General features: G+C 42.5%; 1 protein-coding gene across 2 annotated transcripts in view; it reads left to right on the plus strand.

Moving 5' to 3' along the window:
* Positions 1-16100, plus strand: part of LOC117883080 (multiple epidermal growth factor-like domains protein 6) — a 266421-nt gene that overhangs the window by 187829 nt on the left and 62492 nt on the right. For both annotated transcript variants that reach the window (XM_034782047.1, XM_034782046.1), the window contains exons 7-13: positions 2678-2803; positions 5559-5681; positions 7838-7960; positions 10818-10955; positions 12976-13098; positions 13717-13839; positions 15453-15629. In XM_034782047.1, the coding sequence (XP_034637938.1) occupies positions 2678-2803; positions 5559-5681; positions 7838-7960; positions 10818-10955; positions 12976-13098; positions 13717-13839; positions 15453-15629 (933 nt within the window). The remainder of the gene's footprint in view (positions 1-2677; positions 2804-5558; positions 5682-7837; positions 7961-10817; positions 10956-12975; positions 13099-13716; positions 13840-15452; positions 15630-16100) is intronic.

Below are 16100 nucleotides of genomic sequence, written 5' to 3' on the forward strand. Positions count from 1 at the left end.
GTTACCCACCAAACTATCATCCAGGATTTGCTGTGTCACTAAATGCAAAACACATCAGATTCAGAGGTTACAGTTCCTCTCTCTAATCAGTTTAGGCTATAGAATGTGGTGCTAGAGCCTGATTCTTAAGAGATTGTATGTACCAATCACATGGGATATATATACATCTAACACTGAACAGCAAAGACTTTGTACAAATATTTAAAAAAAAAATGTAGAAGTTAACAGTTTAAGAACCCAGATCATTAAGGGGCAAACCCTGCCCCTCCTCCGTTGTGATGAAACCCTTCGACAATGGAAATGGTTACGGGGAGGCAGGGTTCTGTATAGCAGATCCCAGGATTTGGCCCTAGAAGATACGCGAGTAGATTTAAAAGTTTCATATATATTCATGTCCATTTTTATGCCACAACCTGAGTTTAAGGGTGTCTGCGTTTTTTTTGCAACTGTTGACTTTGCAACTTTGAAGAGCAAAGCAGAAAGTGCTGCATCCAAAGCTTTGTTATCAGCTGATGGGGGGCAAACATGGAGTCCTGAGTACAGGTCTTGCCAGGTAAGTACAGGGGAAATGATTGATTTGTAAATTATATAGTCTACACAGTGGCAGCTGGTGCCCAAAATAAATGGAGGCACTGCCGATAGCACCCTCTACACTTCTGACTTCTGGAGTATGATCATGTTATCAAAGTGAAAAACTGGGAGACCATAGTCAAAAGTATCAAAGGGAAGTTTTTTGCTGGCCCATAAGTGGGATTGGTGGGTAGGTGGAAAGAAAAAGAGACATCCACTTCCTTCTCCCTTCACCTCCCACTTCACAATAAAAAAACCCTCAAATGCTTTACAGTTAATAGCGTGCGGAGGAAATAGTAATTACATCTCTGTGACTCACTTTGCTGTTCTCTCCTAGTCTCAAACTCTGCCCTTTGATTTAGGATCTTACCCTGCCATCTCGCCACAGCACACACTGCTGCTGCCACCACCAGTTGAATCCATTTTCTCTAGCACTCAGCCCAGACACCCAAACCATGCCCCTCTCTGTTCCCTCCATCCCAACCCCAAAACTCAAAATGACTCCCTCCTCACACACACACCTATGTCCCAGGCTGAGAACTCCACCCCTGCACCCCCCTGCGCCCAATATCGCTAGTCCCAAGTGTTCAAAAATCATGTCATGTGCCAAAACATCATGATTGGCTTAAAAATATGGAAATTCCACCAAAGAAATTGGGGTGCTTTTTAATTTTTTTTCTAGTTTTTGAGCCTTAAATGTGCATTCAGGTAATTTTCAAGCATATCTGTGTGTGTATGAGGGCTAGAAACCTTTTTCTTTTAAATGAAAACAGAGATTCTCACACAATCCCATGACTCCAGAAGACTGGGCTTTATGAAAAACACCATGTAGTGTGAACCTCATGATAAAATCACAAAAATTGGCAACACGTGACAGTTCAGAACCTCCCCACCGAATACTCCCCCCTGAGAGTCTGAATAGTCCCCTCACCCACATGCATAAGTACGCACACATTTGTGTGTGTGTGTGTATACATATATAATCACACATGCACTCTTACACATTCTCTAGGCTCAGAAAACCCATTCCCACTATCTTGCCCTCCCACCCCACATGATGCCCACCACCACCAGACTCAGAAAAGCTCCATCCCTCTAACTCAATTGCCTTCCCACCAACTTCCAAACTGGGTCAGGGAAAGCAGGAGCAGAGGCAGCGGGGAGTATGTGCGGGCAGCCCTATACTCTGCAACTGTGAGGCTGAATAAAAATAGTGCCACAGTAGAAGCTTGTATTCCCTGCTCTGGGCCTCCAACTCCACCAGTAGTCCTCCCAACAGCAGCAGGTGGTATTACACTCTGGAGTACATCAGACATGCTACTTATTTGTGATCCTATTGGTGGGGTTCCCGTCCATCAGCCACTGCATCTTATCAGTTTTGCTACTCTCCGGTATGTCTATGCTACAAGTGCTACAGCGGCACAACTGTAAGTGCTGCAACTATGTGGGTATAGAGCTGTACTGAAGAAACTTGCTACAGTCACAGAAGGGATCTTTCCATCGCAGTAGTAAAGCCACACCCTCATGAGGCAGTAGCTAAGTTGCCAGAAGACTTCTTCCATCAACCTAGTGGTGTTTATACCATGGCTTAGGTTGGCTTAACTATATCTGTCTGGGGTCTGAATTTTCAGACCCCTCAGCAATGTAGCTAGGTCGACCTATGTTTTAGATGTAGATCAGACCTCACGTCAAAGGGTTGCAATGCTTCAATCTGTGTTGCAACTCTTTGATCTAATGTAAATCTGTCCCTAACAGCCTGTAGATCCTGCTTGGTCCAGTGGCCACTCCAGCGCTCATCCACTTCTGTAGCTTTTCCCAACTTTTCCCTGGTACCTAGCTGGCCATTAATTTCTTCCTTGCCTCAGCTCCATTTCCCCCCTCACCTTCTGGCTGCTTCACCCCAACTCCAGGATCTATCACTGAGGTACTATCACTTCATTTGCCAACTGGGCCTTTCCCTTAAATCTGTGCCTGCTGATGACCCAGACGGCACAAAGCCCTATCCGAAGTGAAAACTGCACTGCACTTTGCACTGTACCCTTTGAGTTGTTTCCAAAGAAGCTCGGTTTTTGACATCTTTCATGCATTCATCCTTCCTTTGCTCTAGCTGTCAGTTCCTGCACTGTTAACAATGGGGACTGTGAACAGGAGTGCATTCAGATCAGTGACCACCACTACAAGTGCCACTGCCATCCACGCTACCAGCTGAAGAGAGATGGCAAACACTGCGAAAGTAAGTCCTAGAGCACTTGACGTGAGCACCCTTTAGGAGCAATACAATACCACAAGATGGGGCACATACCTTTGTGCATTGGACAATATATTATTTACAATTTATTTTACACCTAGCTGGCCAGAAATCGCTGTAGGTTTTTAATGACTGCATTAAATATACATTTTTGCAGAGCAAAGTTCACTTTTGTTGACTTTAATGAGCTTGTTACTGATTACATAGATCCCTGGTCATTCTGGACATGCCTTAAATGCTGGTTTGAGTTAAAGTAGGAACTCAAAATCATTTAAATCATAACATATAATTGCTTATTAAGACATACTAATTATGGTTTGTGTAATAATTATGACAGCATAAGGTATAGTCTTTGTCCATTTTTAGTTTTTGTTATCAGTAATCACACTCTGATTCATCTGTCCTCCTCTTTAGGATATTAAACCAAATTGTCTGACAATTATTTATTATTTGTATTACTGCAGCACGTAGAGACCATAGTCACAGTCTAGAACCCCATTGTACTAGATGCTGTACAAATAAAGAACAGTAATACTACCCTGTTTTTTTCCCTTCTTTTGCAAGTATTAACTAGTTCATCAGTTCTCAAGGCAATGATAACTGGCAGTATGCACTTGCATATGTCATAGGTGATTGGGGCAATATCTTGTGGCATTACTCAGCCAAAACTCCCATCAAAAAGTCAGCTGTATATTGTTTCTATTCTGCAGTACACTATATATAAAGACTAAGGAGTAAATCTTGCAGTTCTACTCATTTCCAATTCAGCATGTTTGCAGTGAGTTTTGCCTAAGGATTTGGCCATCCAACTTTATGTACAATCTCTGTTCTGCACAGAGTCAATCTGAGCTGAATTCTTGATGGCATTTCAGTGGAAGATTTGGAGCGAGGTTGTTTCTTTTATGCCTGTTCTGGTGTCAGTGTGGCCTATTGTGTGGCTGAATGTATAACATTCATGTTAATCAAGATGAACCAAATGATGAGACCATTAGCAGGCGAGAGTGGGCAACTGGTCTCCAAAATGGTAGGGCAAAACAGTCGTTGAGTTAAATGGAAGTCTGATCAGGCCCCTAAGGTTGTGAGGCTTTTGAATTCTATTACTGCAGTGCAAATAACTGTAAAGGTTCACTCTCTGACACCATTGGGGCTGATTAGGGTTAGCCAGCCACTGAGGGCAGCAGTTCATCAGCAATGGATAGACGATGCCTAGTAATTATAGAACAATAGGGAAGGTGCCAATTTAGTACTGTGGGTTCCTTGTTTCTCAAGGCTGGAAGGAATCTAGTCCCAGTTGTGTTAGGATCTTGTTTGCTTGTTTACCTTTCATGCTTTTTACAATAATCATTTACATGAGATAGGCAAGTGTATTTTACACCATCATTAAAAGTTCTTCAGCTGCTATATATCTTCTGCCTCTGTCAGCCCACTACTTTGTCATGGGCCAAGTGCCTGTTCAGATGTCAGATATCAACCAAGAAAGGCAGAGGACTAAAGGCAGTGTCCTTCATCTGGAAGCTCTGCAGATTCCCCATTATTCACGCATATTCAAAGAAATTTCATTTTTTGAAATCTAATCAATTAAAATGAAATGAGTAAAATGTTATTTCTGATACTATAGCTGTCTCTAAAGTACACGCGTGCACACACACTGTTTTAGTGGATTTTCAACCACATTTTCCTATCTTTTTTAAAATGTTCTTTCTGTTCTTGTTGCGGTATGAAAGATGCACACAAACAGAGGAAATGGAGTATAATGAAACAGTGAATGTAACTGGAAACAAAGTGCTGTCAAATATTTTTTCCTCTTTCAGCAATGTCTACATTCACGTAGACAAGGGGTAGGCAACCTATGGCACGTGTGCCAAAGGTGGCACGTGAGCTGATTTTCAGTGGCACTCACACCGCCCAGGTCCTGGCCAGTGATCCGGAGGGATCTGCATTTTAATTTAATTTTAAATGAAGCTTCTTAAACATTTTAAAAACCTTATTTACTTTACATACAACAATAGTTTAGTTCTATATTATAGACTTATAGAAAGAGCCCTTGTAAAAACATTAACATGTATTTCTGGCACGCGAAACCTTAAATTAGAGTGACTAAATGAAGACTTGGCACACCACTTCTGAAAGTTTGCCGACCCCTGATATAGACATTCGGGTATATCTACACTGCAATGAAATACCTGTAGCTGGCCCATATCAGCTGACTCAGCTTGCAGTGCTCAGGCTACAGGGCTGTTTAACTGTGGTATAGACATATGGGCTTGGGCTGGAGTCCAGGCTCTGGGACCCTATCCCTCTCGCAGGATCCCAGAGCCCAAGCTTCAGCTTGAGTCTGAGGGCTTGTCGACCCTGGCAATTTACAACTTTCTCGATCAGGGGTGTGAAAAAACATCCCCTGAGCGCAGCAAGTTTCAGCGCTGTAAAGCACCAGTGTAGACAGGGCACCAGCGCTGGGAGCTACGCCTCTTATGGAGGTGGGTTTTTTAGAGCGCTGGGAGAGCTCTCTCACAGCGCTTTAGCATTGCCAATGTAGACTAGCCCTTAATGTCTACACTGCAATTAAACAGCCCTGCAGCCCAAGCCCCATGAGCCCGTCAGCTGACACAGGCCAGCCGTAGATGTTTAATTGCAGTGTAGACATACCCTCAGTTACAATCATCTTGTAACAATGGAAGGTAAAACCATTTTCAGACAAAAGCATGACCTTTAAGTTGACAGTAAATTTAATTGCTTTCAGTGATGGACCCCTGCACAAGTGGGAATGGAGGATGCTCACACATCTGTCAAAATGAGAGAGGATTTGCAAAGTGTGAGTGCCATCCTGGGTACTATCTTTCTGCAGACAGAAAGTCCTGTGGAGGTAAGAAGCTGCGAAAAAGACTATTTAATGGGGAAGAAGGGCATTATTTGGTATTATTTCAGTGTAACGGCACTTTTAATGGAAATGAGTAAATTGTGTGTGAGTGTGTGTGTGTATGTACTGTGTGTATAGAATATAATATTTTTCACACACACACACACACACACACTATATATATATATATGCTGTTTTGTATTACACATCCATATGTGCAAGTGCATGCACACGGGTGTGTGTGAAAATATTATTTTATATACACACACACACACACACACTAAATATAATATTTTCACACACACCCGTGTGCATGCACTTGCACATATGGATGTGTAATACAAAACAGCAGTTCTATTTTATTTTTTGACTATCCCTAGGCCTCCAAAGGTTGTTTTAATAATGACAGTTATACGTTTTAATCCTTTAAGAAATTGTATTTACTGTTAATTGGATGAGGATCTATGGATAATCTGGCATTATTCACGTGTGGTCCCTTTTGAAATAATGCCCCAGATGAAGATATTGGAAAATTGGTTCAGATAACACTCTGATCTAGATCAGTGACAACCTATTTAGAATTCAAACGGATTTTCAGCCAGGGAACTACTTTCATATTAATAAAGAAACCACTTTGTGGAGAGAAATCATTAAGGCTAAGAATTGCAAATATAAAAAACGATAGGTTTCCAAGTGGATTTTGAGAAAAATCTATGGTAGTTAGGTGCCTAAATCAATAAGATTTAGGCACCTAACTCCCCAAGGTTTCTTTGAAAATTCACATAATTTTGCCAAAATCTCCAGCTTGTGAAGTGACAGCTAATTAACAAATCTGAATAAAATCTTGGCAAGCTTTACACTGTGACAACTTTAGGGAAGCTGCCAAATCTTTCACCCTGAAAACTTCCACAAAGTAGCAAATGGTTTCTGTACAGCCCCACTCTTGCAAAGGCACTGATCACGTGCATAGTGTTACATGCTGCTGTGCCATAAAAGGGTCTTGGTGAGGAGCACAGAACTTCTTACCCCAGCATGCTTGGCTAATTACAAAATGTAACTTGGGAAAATTAAAATGAAATAGCCAGAAATGTAAACTTAGAAAGAAATCTGAGTTTCTTAGTTTTTGTTCTTGTGCAGCTATTCTCTACAAGGTCAGAACTTGGCTTTTTAGCATGAGGAATCTTGTTCATTATTCTGTGCTTGAAAGCAATCCTCCTCCTGCTCCTTTGGGTTTTCCAGCTGTGCGGAACTATATTCTTCTGTACTGGCACTTAATTTGCAGAGTTCAGATGGTTTGTTACAATGTTGATGGGTCAGAGCACTTTGATGTGCCTGTAGAGGACCCCCTTCCATGTGCATCTCTTCCCCTTTTCACAGGGAAGACGTGGAGTGCTCCTCCTTTGATCAGTGTAGCTATCTCTTAACTCAACGTTTGGATGTGTCTACTCTGCACTGTGATTGCAGCATGCGTAGACATACCTGAGCTAGCTTTAATCTAGTTCGTGTGAGTACCAATAGCATAGAAGCCACCACAACATGGGCTTTAGCTTGTGCTAGCTGCCCCACGTAAGTACCCATGATCCCAGATGGGTTCCTACAGCCTGCACTGAAGTCTGTGATGCCCTGGCTTCACTGCTTTTGGTACTTATGCTAGTTAGATTAAAGCTAGCTCAGGTATGTCTGTGTGTACCACAATCACAGCTTCTGGTTGCAGTGTAGACATATGATGTATAGAGGGAGCTCTGCAGAGTTCAAGGGGTGGTGCAGCGGAGGAGATGCTGGTCTCCATGGCACCATCCCATGCAGAAATCTTGGTGGGAGGATGTACAGTTCAGGACATATCCAAACCGATTTGACACTGTCCGAGCAGTATAGATAATCAGGCATATCTTTTACCATTGGTTTAAAAGTAATAGGTATAAGGAGTGTGGTCTAGTGATGACAGCCTCAGGTGAAACGTGATATTATACATGTAAAGTATTATTTTGAAGGACGGTATTGTGGCTTCAGTGTTTGTGGAATTGCTCGGTGCTGCCTTGTCTACTAACCATAAGATGTTATTTCAATGGACGCTTCTGAAGACTTCTGTTTATATGAGCATGGAAGGGTATAACTTCTTTAAAATATCCCAACTGATCTCATTGCTGATCTTTCTTTTGCAGACATTGATGAGTGTGCAGAAGAGACAGCCAGGTGTGCTCATCGTTGTGTGAACACCCTAGGGTCTTTCACCTGTGTTTGTAATCCTGGCTTTGAGCTGGGGGCTGATGGAAAGCAGTGTTACCGTAAGTGAAAGTTTCACAGCAACGCATTTCAGGTGATCTTACCTGGATAATGCAGTACTTCAGTTTTAATGCAATCAGATTAGAACTCCTGGCAATAAAAAAAGAATGCAAAAATTCAAGCTGAATATTCTTGCCTTCATCAGAAAAACTGCTGCCATTTTGCAAATTTATATATTCTTGAGCATGTATTTCAACTATTACTCCACTGCACGCAGCCTCCTTGTTTTCAAAGGGCAAAAAGCCCTACTGGTTTACCTTCAAAAGGTAGTGAATTATATGATGGGTCTGATTCTGGAGTTACCCAAAGACACATATGCATTTTACTGATGTTAAATGGAATTTATTCATTCTCACCCTCCTTTTTCTCATGCCCTGTACCTGATGCAAAGGGAAAACCCACATGGGAGCCTGACATGCTTGTCATCTCTTCGGATTTAGTCAGGACTCTCCTGACATTTAGAAAAGTGTATTGAGTAAAAAAGCAAGATCTATGACGATGATGAAAATAATCAAGGAACTAAGACTACCAAGGCTATTAAATTCCCAGTTGTCCTTCCTCAATCAGTGTTTAAATGCTTCACAGCTGGCTCTCTTAAACATCGTCTACTCAACAAACTAGTAACTTGCTCCCTGTGATGATAAGTGATCCTCAGGCTAACCTAAGGGGTAGATTTTAGATTAATAAAGGAGATGGGCTGGAAAAGTTTGTGTTTTTTATGGGTCTGCTCTCAGGAATGCTGTTGTAGACAAAAGCATGACCTGTTTTAGTGAAGAGGTAGGCAGTAACTGTTCAATCTAATGATGCTGGGCAGAGATATTCAGCAGAATTTCCCACATACATTGCGCACTAGAGGTTAATACAATGTTTGGGGGCGGGGTTGTTCTATGCAATGTTTTAATGAGGGGGGGAAAGCAATTTCAAACCATACAAATAAAACTAAATACACAATTATTATCAAAACTGGAAAACTATTTGAGATACAAATGAGGAACAATGCATATCACCATAGCAAAAAGAGATGCTACTGATACACAGAAAATTATATCTTATGTGAGCAGTATAAGGGATCTAGACCACTTAGGTTCACCCTGGTTTTATGCAAAGATTTTTCTTATTAACTGACAAATCTTTGTGGAGCAGAAATCAATAAGATTTAGGCACCTAACTCCCCTTGTATGCAACATTAAGAAAACAAATTAAAACAAAAATATTCTGAATCTGTTTTAGGTACTTATGTGGCCAGCAATACCATATTATCTTGAGCACCTCAGTCTTTAATGTATTTATCCTCACAACACCCCTGTGAGACCAGACAGTGCTATTAATTCCCATTTTACTGATGGAGAACTGAGGCACAGAGAGACTAAAGGCCCAAACCTTCAAAGGTATTTAGGTGCTTCACACCCATTGAAATGATGTGTCCCAGGTGACACAGTAAATGGAGCAAGGAATGGAATCCAGGTCTCCTGAGTCCCAAGGAACCCTTCCCCAGCCCCCACCCATCATTCCTCTCTCTGAATAAATGGTCATACTTCTTACTATGAATCATATATGGCCTTCTCTCTCTCCCCCTCCCACCTGTACCAGCCAGTATTGCAGTCCCTGATCTCCTGAGCATAGGGACTGCTCAGGTAGTGGTGCAAGAAGGGGCAAAGTGTAGGCACCATCATGCACCCACATATAAACACCAACCAGCTAACGTGGCTGGCCACAGAGGCAAGTATAAGCTGCACCTTTGTACAAGCTCTAACAGCAAGCACACACTCTCTCTACATGCTGAAATGCTCCAGCAGGCATGGCAGCTCCTTAAGACACAGTGCTTTCCAGTGCTCCTGCTGGGGTGTTGCAACTTAGATCACCCTCAAAATGGGGCCATGCTTAAAAGATGCAATCTGGCTGTATACTTAGAGTGGTGGATTATGATTCACCTTCATTCTACAGGTCTGCAAATGAAGGACATAGGTGGGCATGAGGATGTAAGGAGCTTCCCCTCCCATATGAGCCCTTCTACAGGGCCTGGGCAAAACTTTGTTGGGGAGCATAGTCCGTGTCCATGTTCTCTCGTGTTATGCAGCCACAAGGTGCCTGCAAAAAAAAACGAGAAAGAGGCTGAGTGATGCCTGGGTCATGGCAGGGTGAAGGCATTCAGGCAGTGTAGCTGGAGTCTGTGTAGTCTTGGAGCCCCCAGGATAAATCCTGGAGAAATAAGTCTGAATTCCTTCTAAAAACTCCAGCTGCTGTGCACCTCATTCCAATGTCTCTAATGTACCAAAGAGTGTCAGGACAGCATGTTTCATGCATTCCTGGTTAGGCGAACGTTTGGGGCTACATTCCTGAGCTATGGTATTCTACATGAATATGAACATGAAAATACCCGTTGGAATAGTTTGAAAACTTATTCTCCCCCTGCCTGCTTTTGCTGGCTGTATCCTAAGAGCACCCTGTTTGAAATGAACAAAGCAAAACCCCGCCTTGGTGAGCCCTCTGTCTAATTCTCATGCTTCCTAGAATGCTCCCAATCTCTTCTTCTAGTGTGCAAGCTCACTGCCCTTGTTCAAAGTCTATGTAAAGTGCACCCGGGGATATGTATTTTGTGTACACTGGTGCAATAGACACTTTTCTGTAACCGTGGGCCAGCACCAAGTTATTCAGCACAAAGGTGAATATGATACAATGATACAATGGAACATTGTTCAGTAGCCCCCAACATGCTCTTCTAACCTCTGCGTGGGTGAGTTTATATTTTCTTCTGCAGTGTTTAGCTTCCCAGCAATCAGTTTATGGACATATTGTATTCTCTAATTACTCTTCTCTTGTGCTTACTTATTAATATTCTTTTGATCATTTCCCTGGAAGGCATCGAAATGGAAATTGTCAATAGCTGCGAAAGCAACAATGGTGGTTGTTCTCATCACTGCGAGCACTCGACTGGTGGGCCTCACTGTTCTTGCAACCAGGGATATCTCCTTGATTCGGATGGGAAAACGTGCATAGGTAATACATGGTAAATGCGGCATCTCTTTCAAAGAGGGGAGAAGGTACACATGGTCCATCAGAACAGAAAGGGAGATGGATGTGTAAGGGGAAGCCTAGAATAAAGCTCTCACTTTTGGAGGTGTCTGGCTTTTCCCCTTCCTCTTGTCCTTCCTTTTGGTATTTCAGTAAACTGGAGTTTGTCTAAATTTCCCATTCAATATTTCGACTTGGCCTATTGAGGGTTTGATGGGATTATTACTTAATGCTTCTATCTGCATTGAAAAATGACACCTCCATGAAATTGTTGTCAAGATGACCAAATTGTTCACAGCCCAAACTTATTTCCTGTGTCCTCAGGGATTAAAATTCCTTTTTCTAAGGTTTTCCATATTCCAAGCAACCAGGAGATGATCACCTCTAGTTGTGCACATTGGACTAATTTTCAAAAGTGATATGAGCCCACTTGGAGTCCACTTTGCAGTAGAGAAGTTCTTCAGCTCCTATCATGCTCATCCATTGTCAAGATTACACCTCCTACTATGTGAGAAATTTCCCATGGGATGTGAAAGCAGGGAAATATTAGATGAGTAGGAAGAAAAATGTAGAGATCTGTGAAAGAGGCTGATAATGGAGAATTTTTAAAACAAGAAGGTTAATTCTGGACTGGATCCTGAAATGAACTGGGAGCCAGCTGGGTTAACAATGGAATTATGTAGCCTTGTTTCTTTGTGTGTATAAGAAGACAGGCAGCAGCATTCTACACATGCTGGAGCCTAGAGACGGGCTAAATGAGTACTCATAAAGAAGAAAGTTATCATGGTCAAGGTCAAGGTGAGGTGAGAGCATAGATGAAGCTTTCAACAGAGCTGAGGAAGTGAAAAGGTGTTCTGACAGCAAAAATCTTTTTCATTGGCTGCAAGCTGCACTTTTCAAAATACACAATGAGCTTTTAATAGAACTAGGAGACAAGATATCATCTGAAATATTGCTGGGCAGCTTTGCTTGTGACATTTGCAGGAAAAGGAATACTCTTTGTTCAAATAATCTGCTTTAATCAATTTTGTGCTGACCTCTAGCCTCCATTGATTGATTACATTTTCTTTCTCCACTGTCTGGTGTGTACATTTCCTAATAATGGTGGTGCCCATTCCAAGGTTAATTGAGACGCTGACCTTTCGCATCTGTGGCTGCTCATCTAGTTAATGGTCAAAAGCATTTTGCAAACTCAGCATTGACAGGCTACCTCTTGAATCCCCACTTAATAGCTCAAAACACTGAAAGGGCTGAGATCAGCTGAGAGCCTGCAGTTAAATGATAGCAGCTTGATTCTTGTTTCCGTTAATCGGGACAACAGTTTTTGACCACATACATTTCCCTGCTTATACAAGACACAATGAGATGGTGGCAAGTTGAGTATCAAAAAGTAAAATTGCTTATAAATATGTATCTTCTTCTCTGAGAATGCTTTGTTGAACCGAAGGTTTCTGTTCACTGCTGTCTATTTTATGTCATAACAGGCCTGAGGATTGAAAATATTCATATGAAAAATGATCAGCTGGAGATTAATTAATAGTGAAGAGATGCTAGTTATATGCTAGGGTGATTGAGTTGCTGTTGTTTTATTGGTATTTTGGTAACACATAGGAGCCCCCACCCCCCATGGATCAGAATGCCAGTCCTGGACCAGTTCTAGATGCTGTACAAATATAGAATAAGCCCCTGTGACAAAATGTAGGCAACACCTGTTCTTAATATGTGGCAGTGTTCTTGTAGACAGCCCTGTCTGAAGGTTTAAAAAAAATTGAGATGGGGGAGGTGATAAATAAGACACAGAAAAACTGGCCACTGATGTACATTCTCTTTTCTATCTAAATTACAAAACCGTGAGGGCTAAAATGACCGAGAGTGCATTAATAACAGTTTTTTAAAGTAGATTCATTTCACGAGTCAGATGAGCAGGTTGTCTGTTCAGCACAATCTGTGTTTGAATTGCCACCAGGAAGCCTAACTGAACTCCTCCCCCTCTTTCTTCCTTCAGACTTGGATGAATGTGAGTCCAGCGAGGCCTGCTGTTCCCAGTTCTGCATCAACTACATTGGAGGCTACGAGTGCAGCTGCAAGGCAGGGTTCCGGCTTAACACCGATGGCTGCGTATGTGATGGTAAACGGCTTAACACTGTTGGCTAAGGCTGACTCAGAGCACAAAAGGAAAAAAAGATTTCAAGCGTTTCGTAGCAATTTCCCTACTAAGAGAGCGTGGCAACAAATACTGCTTTGTTGATAGGATTTTAGCACTGTTTCCATTTTATAACAATGGGGTGCAGTAGTGACTCAGGGTTGCATACAGATAGGCCCCTAAGCAGGAGCACAAGAGATGAGTCAACATAGAAGGAGCCTTTTCCCCTTCCCCCATGCACATGATACATGAACATGTCATAAAAGATGATTGCCTTAGTAATCTTACATGAAGGGTGAAGCCCAATATTTGGAGGTTTGGCTAAACCCTAGAAGTTGGGATACATGTCCAGAATTCTTGGACCTACATAGCGGTGCTGTATTTCTGGTACTTGTAGCTGAGCCATAAATATGGCAAGAATAGCCTCTTCCCTCATGCACTTATGGTGAGAACTGGGGAGCACAAAGGTCCATCGGAATGGGAAAACAATTAAACAACGTTTTCCAGATCTCCAGAATGAGTTTTAAATTTTGGACAAAGATTCAGGTAGGCTCTTGCTTTATCCAAACCTGTCACTAGTTACCATTAATATTTGTTTTCCAGATGTGGATGAGTGTCTTGGTGACAATGCCAGCTGTGACCAAATCTGCGTTAATTCCCTGGGGTCATATGAGTGCATGTGTAGAGAAGGCTACAGACTTAATCTCGATAGACATTCCTGCATCTGTAAGTTATTGTAAAGCTTGAAGACAATTAAACACTTCTCACCAATTTAGAACGTGACTTTAGAGTCAAGATTTCTAAAAGAGACTAGAGATTTTGGGTGCCCAACTTGAGACACCTTAAAGGTAGCGAAGCCAAGCCATATGAAGCATGTAGGTCCCATGTGAGCCCTCAAAATAGTGGCTTGGCCATCAGATTAATGGAAGATGTGTGGCTAAATTTACTGCACTGCTCTCAAAATCTCAACCTATTTTATTTTGACAAGTTAATATTGCTCTTATTTCAATTATATTAAGAAGATAGGCATCACATAAAAAAATACAGCTATTCAAATTCTGCTCTGTTAAACCAGTGAAAATCCAGAATATCCCCACTGAAGTCAATGGAGTGACTCTGGATTTCTACCAGTGTAACTAGGACAGAGTTTGGTCCAATGACTGCTCATTTAATAATCTAGTTTAATCATTGACTAAACTATGGGAGGGAGCTTGATATTTATATCCAACTGAAAAAAAAAACAGCTAATTGTATATTCTTGTAGTGCTGAATTTTCAGCTTTTCATGTGTTTTAGAGCCAGGCCCAAAATAAAAATCTGTAAATTGAGCAGCAGATCTAAATTCAAACTTGTAATGTTTACAATGTGATCGAAATACTCCCAGATTTGGGGGAGGGAAGGGGCAGGCAGCAAGGGGATGGGGCATGTAATTCCAGGTTTGAACTTCAGCATGCTCAAATTTGGCCCAATATAGGGTATGTCTACAGTGCAATCAGAGTGGGGACTGCAGCATGTGTAATCAGACAGGGCTGGCTCCGGGCACCAGCGAAGAAAGCAGGTGCCTGGGGAGGCCAATAGAAAGGGGCGGCAGACCGTCCGTAGTTGGGACGGCACGTCTGGGTCGGCAGCGGCAGCACTTCAGAGGCAGCTCAATTGGTCCGCTTCAGTCTTCTGCCGCAATTCGGTGGCGGGTCCTTCACTTCCTGTCTTCCTCTTCGGCAGCACTTTGGCGGTAACCCAATCTTTTTTTTTTTTTTTTTTCCCCCACCGCTTGGGGCGGCAAAAAAGCTGGAGCCGGCCCTGAGTCAGACCCAAGTTAGCTTTAATCTAGTTAGCTCAAGTAAGAATAGCAGTGAAGCCACAGCAGCACAGGCAGCAGAATGATCTGTACAAGCCCTCCCAGAGCCCTGCAGACGTCCTTAAGGGGCAAGCTTGTGCTGCTGCCCCTGTTTCCCCAGCTTTGCGGCTATTGTTAGTCAAACTAACTAGATCAAAGCTAGTTTGGGTATGTCTAACGTACTGCAGTCACACTTTGATTGCAATGTAGACATACCCATAGAGATACTGTTGGTTTGAGCTGCAGACTTATCCAACCCCAGATTCAGAGTTTAGATCTAGGGTTTTAGATGAGGCTCAGTTGTTCTTTCCTCTCTTTTTTTCTGCTAATATGTACTCCATTAATATGAATAATAAAACAGATCAAGTGTGACTATTTTATGTACTGTACATTTTAAATAATATCGGTCTGACTTGAAAAATCTAACGCACAAAAAGCTGTAAAAGGAGGACTGAACTCCGGAGTGGTAAGATGAAGCTCTGAAGCTGGCTCTGTGTTCTTAGCACTAGAGGATGATGAACTGGAGGAGGAGGAAGAAGAGAAACTGGAGATCGCTAGGATTCCAGGTCTTCGGTTCAGAAGACCTCCTCAACTGCTTCATTATGCTGCTGCACTTGGCGCCTTCTATGAGGATGAGGACAAAGATGTACGAGGAGAACTCACTCTCATGCGTAAAGTTGGTAAGTAAATTAAAAGATTGTAGTTTTTTAGGAGTGAAAACATATGGTGGTCATAGCCAGCAGCTTTGTGAAGGATGGAGATTCTCTAGGGTGGGAAAGAGATCTTGAGGGGAGAATGAACAGAGCCAGAAAGACTGGAGCTGACATGAGGTCAGACAAAAAGACAGAGGGCCAAATTCTGGGGGGAGGGGGTTGCCTTCAGAGGATGTTGGAAGGAAGTGTGCTAGCCAAAGACAGGTTCCCTGAATCATTCTGAAGGCTGAGGGTGGCTTCAGTCAGAATGGCTATGGGGGAAACACGATTGCCAATAGCCCTGACTGCTACCTCAGAAGGGGGCAATGTTCTCCGCAGTGCCGGTGCTGCTGGACTCCAGCCTCACAGAAAATCTAGATCTGGGGTCGGCAACGTTCGGCACGCGGCTCGCCCAGGGTAAGCACCCTGGCGAGCCGGGCCAGTTTTATTTACCTGCTG

Source organism: Trachemys scripta, chromosome 9, assembly GCF_013100865.1.
Source record: "Trachemys scripta elegans isolate TJP31775 chromosome 9, CAS_Tse_1.0, whole genome shotgun sequence".
NCBI lineage: Eukaryota > Metazoa > Chordata > Testudines > Emydidae > Trachemys > Trachemys scripta.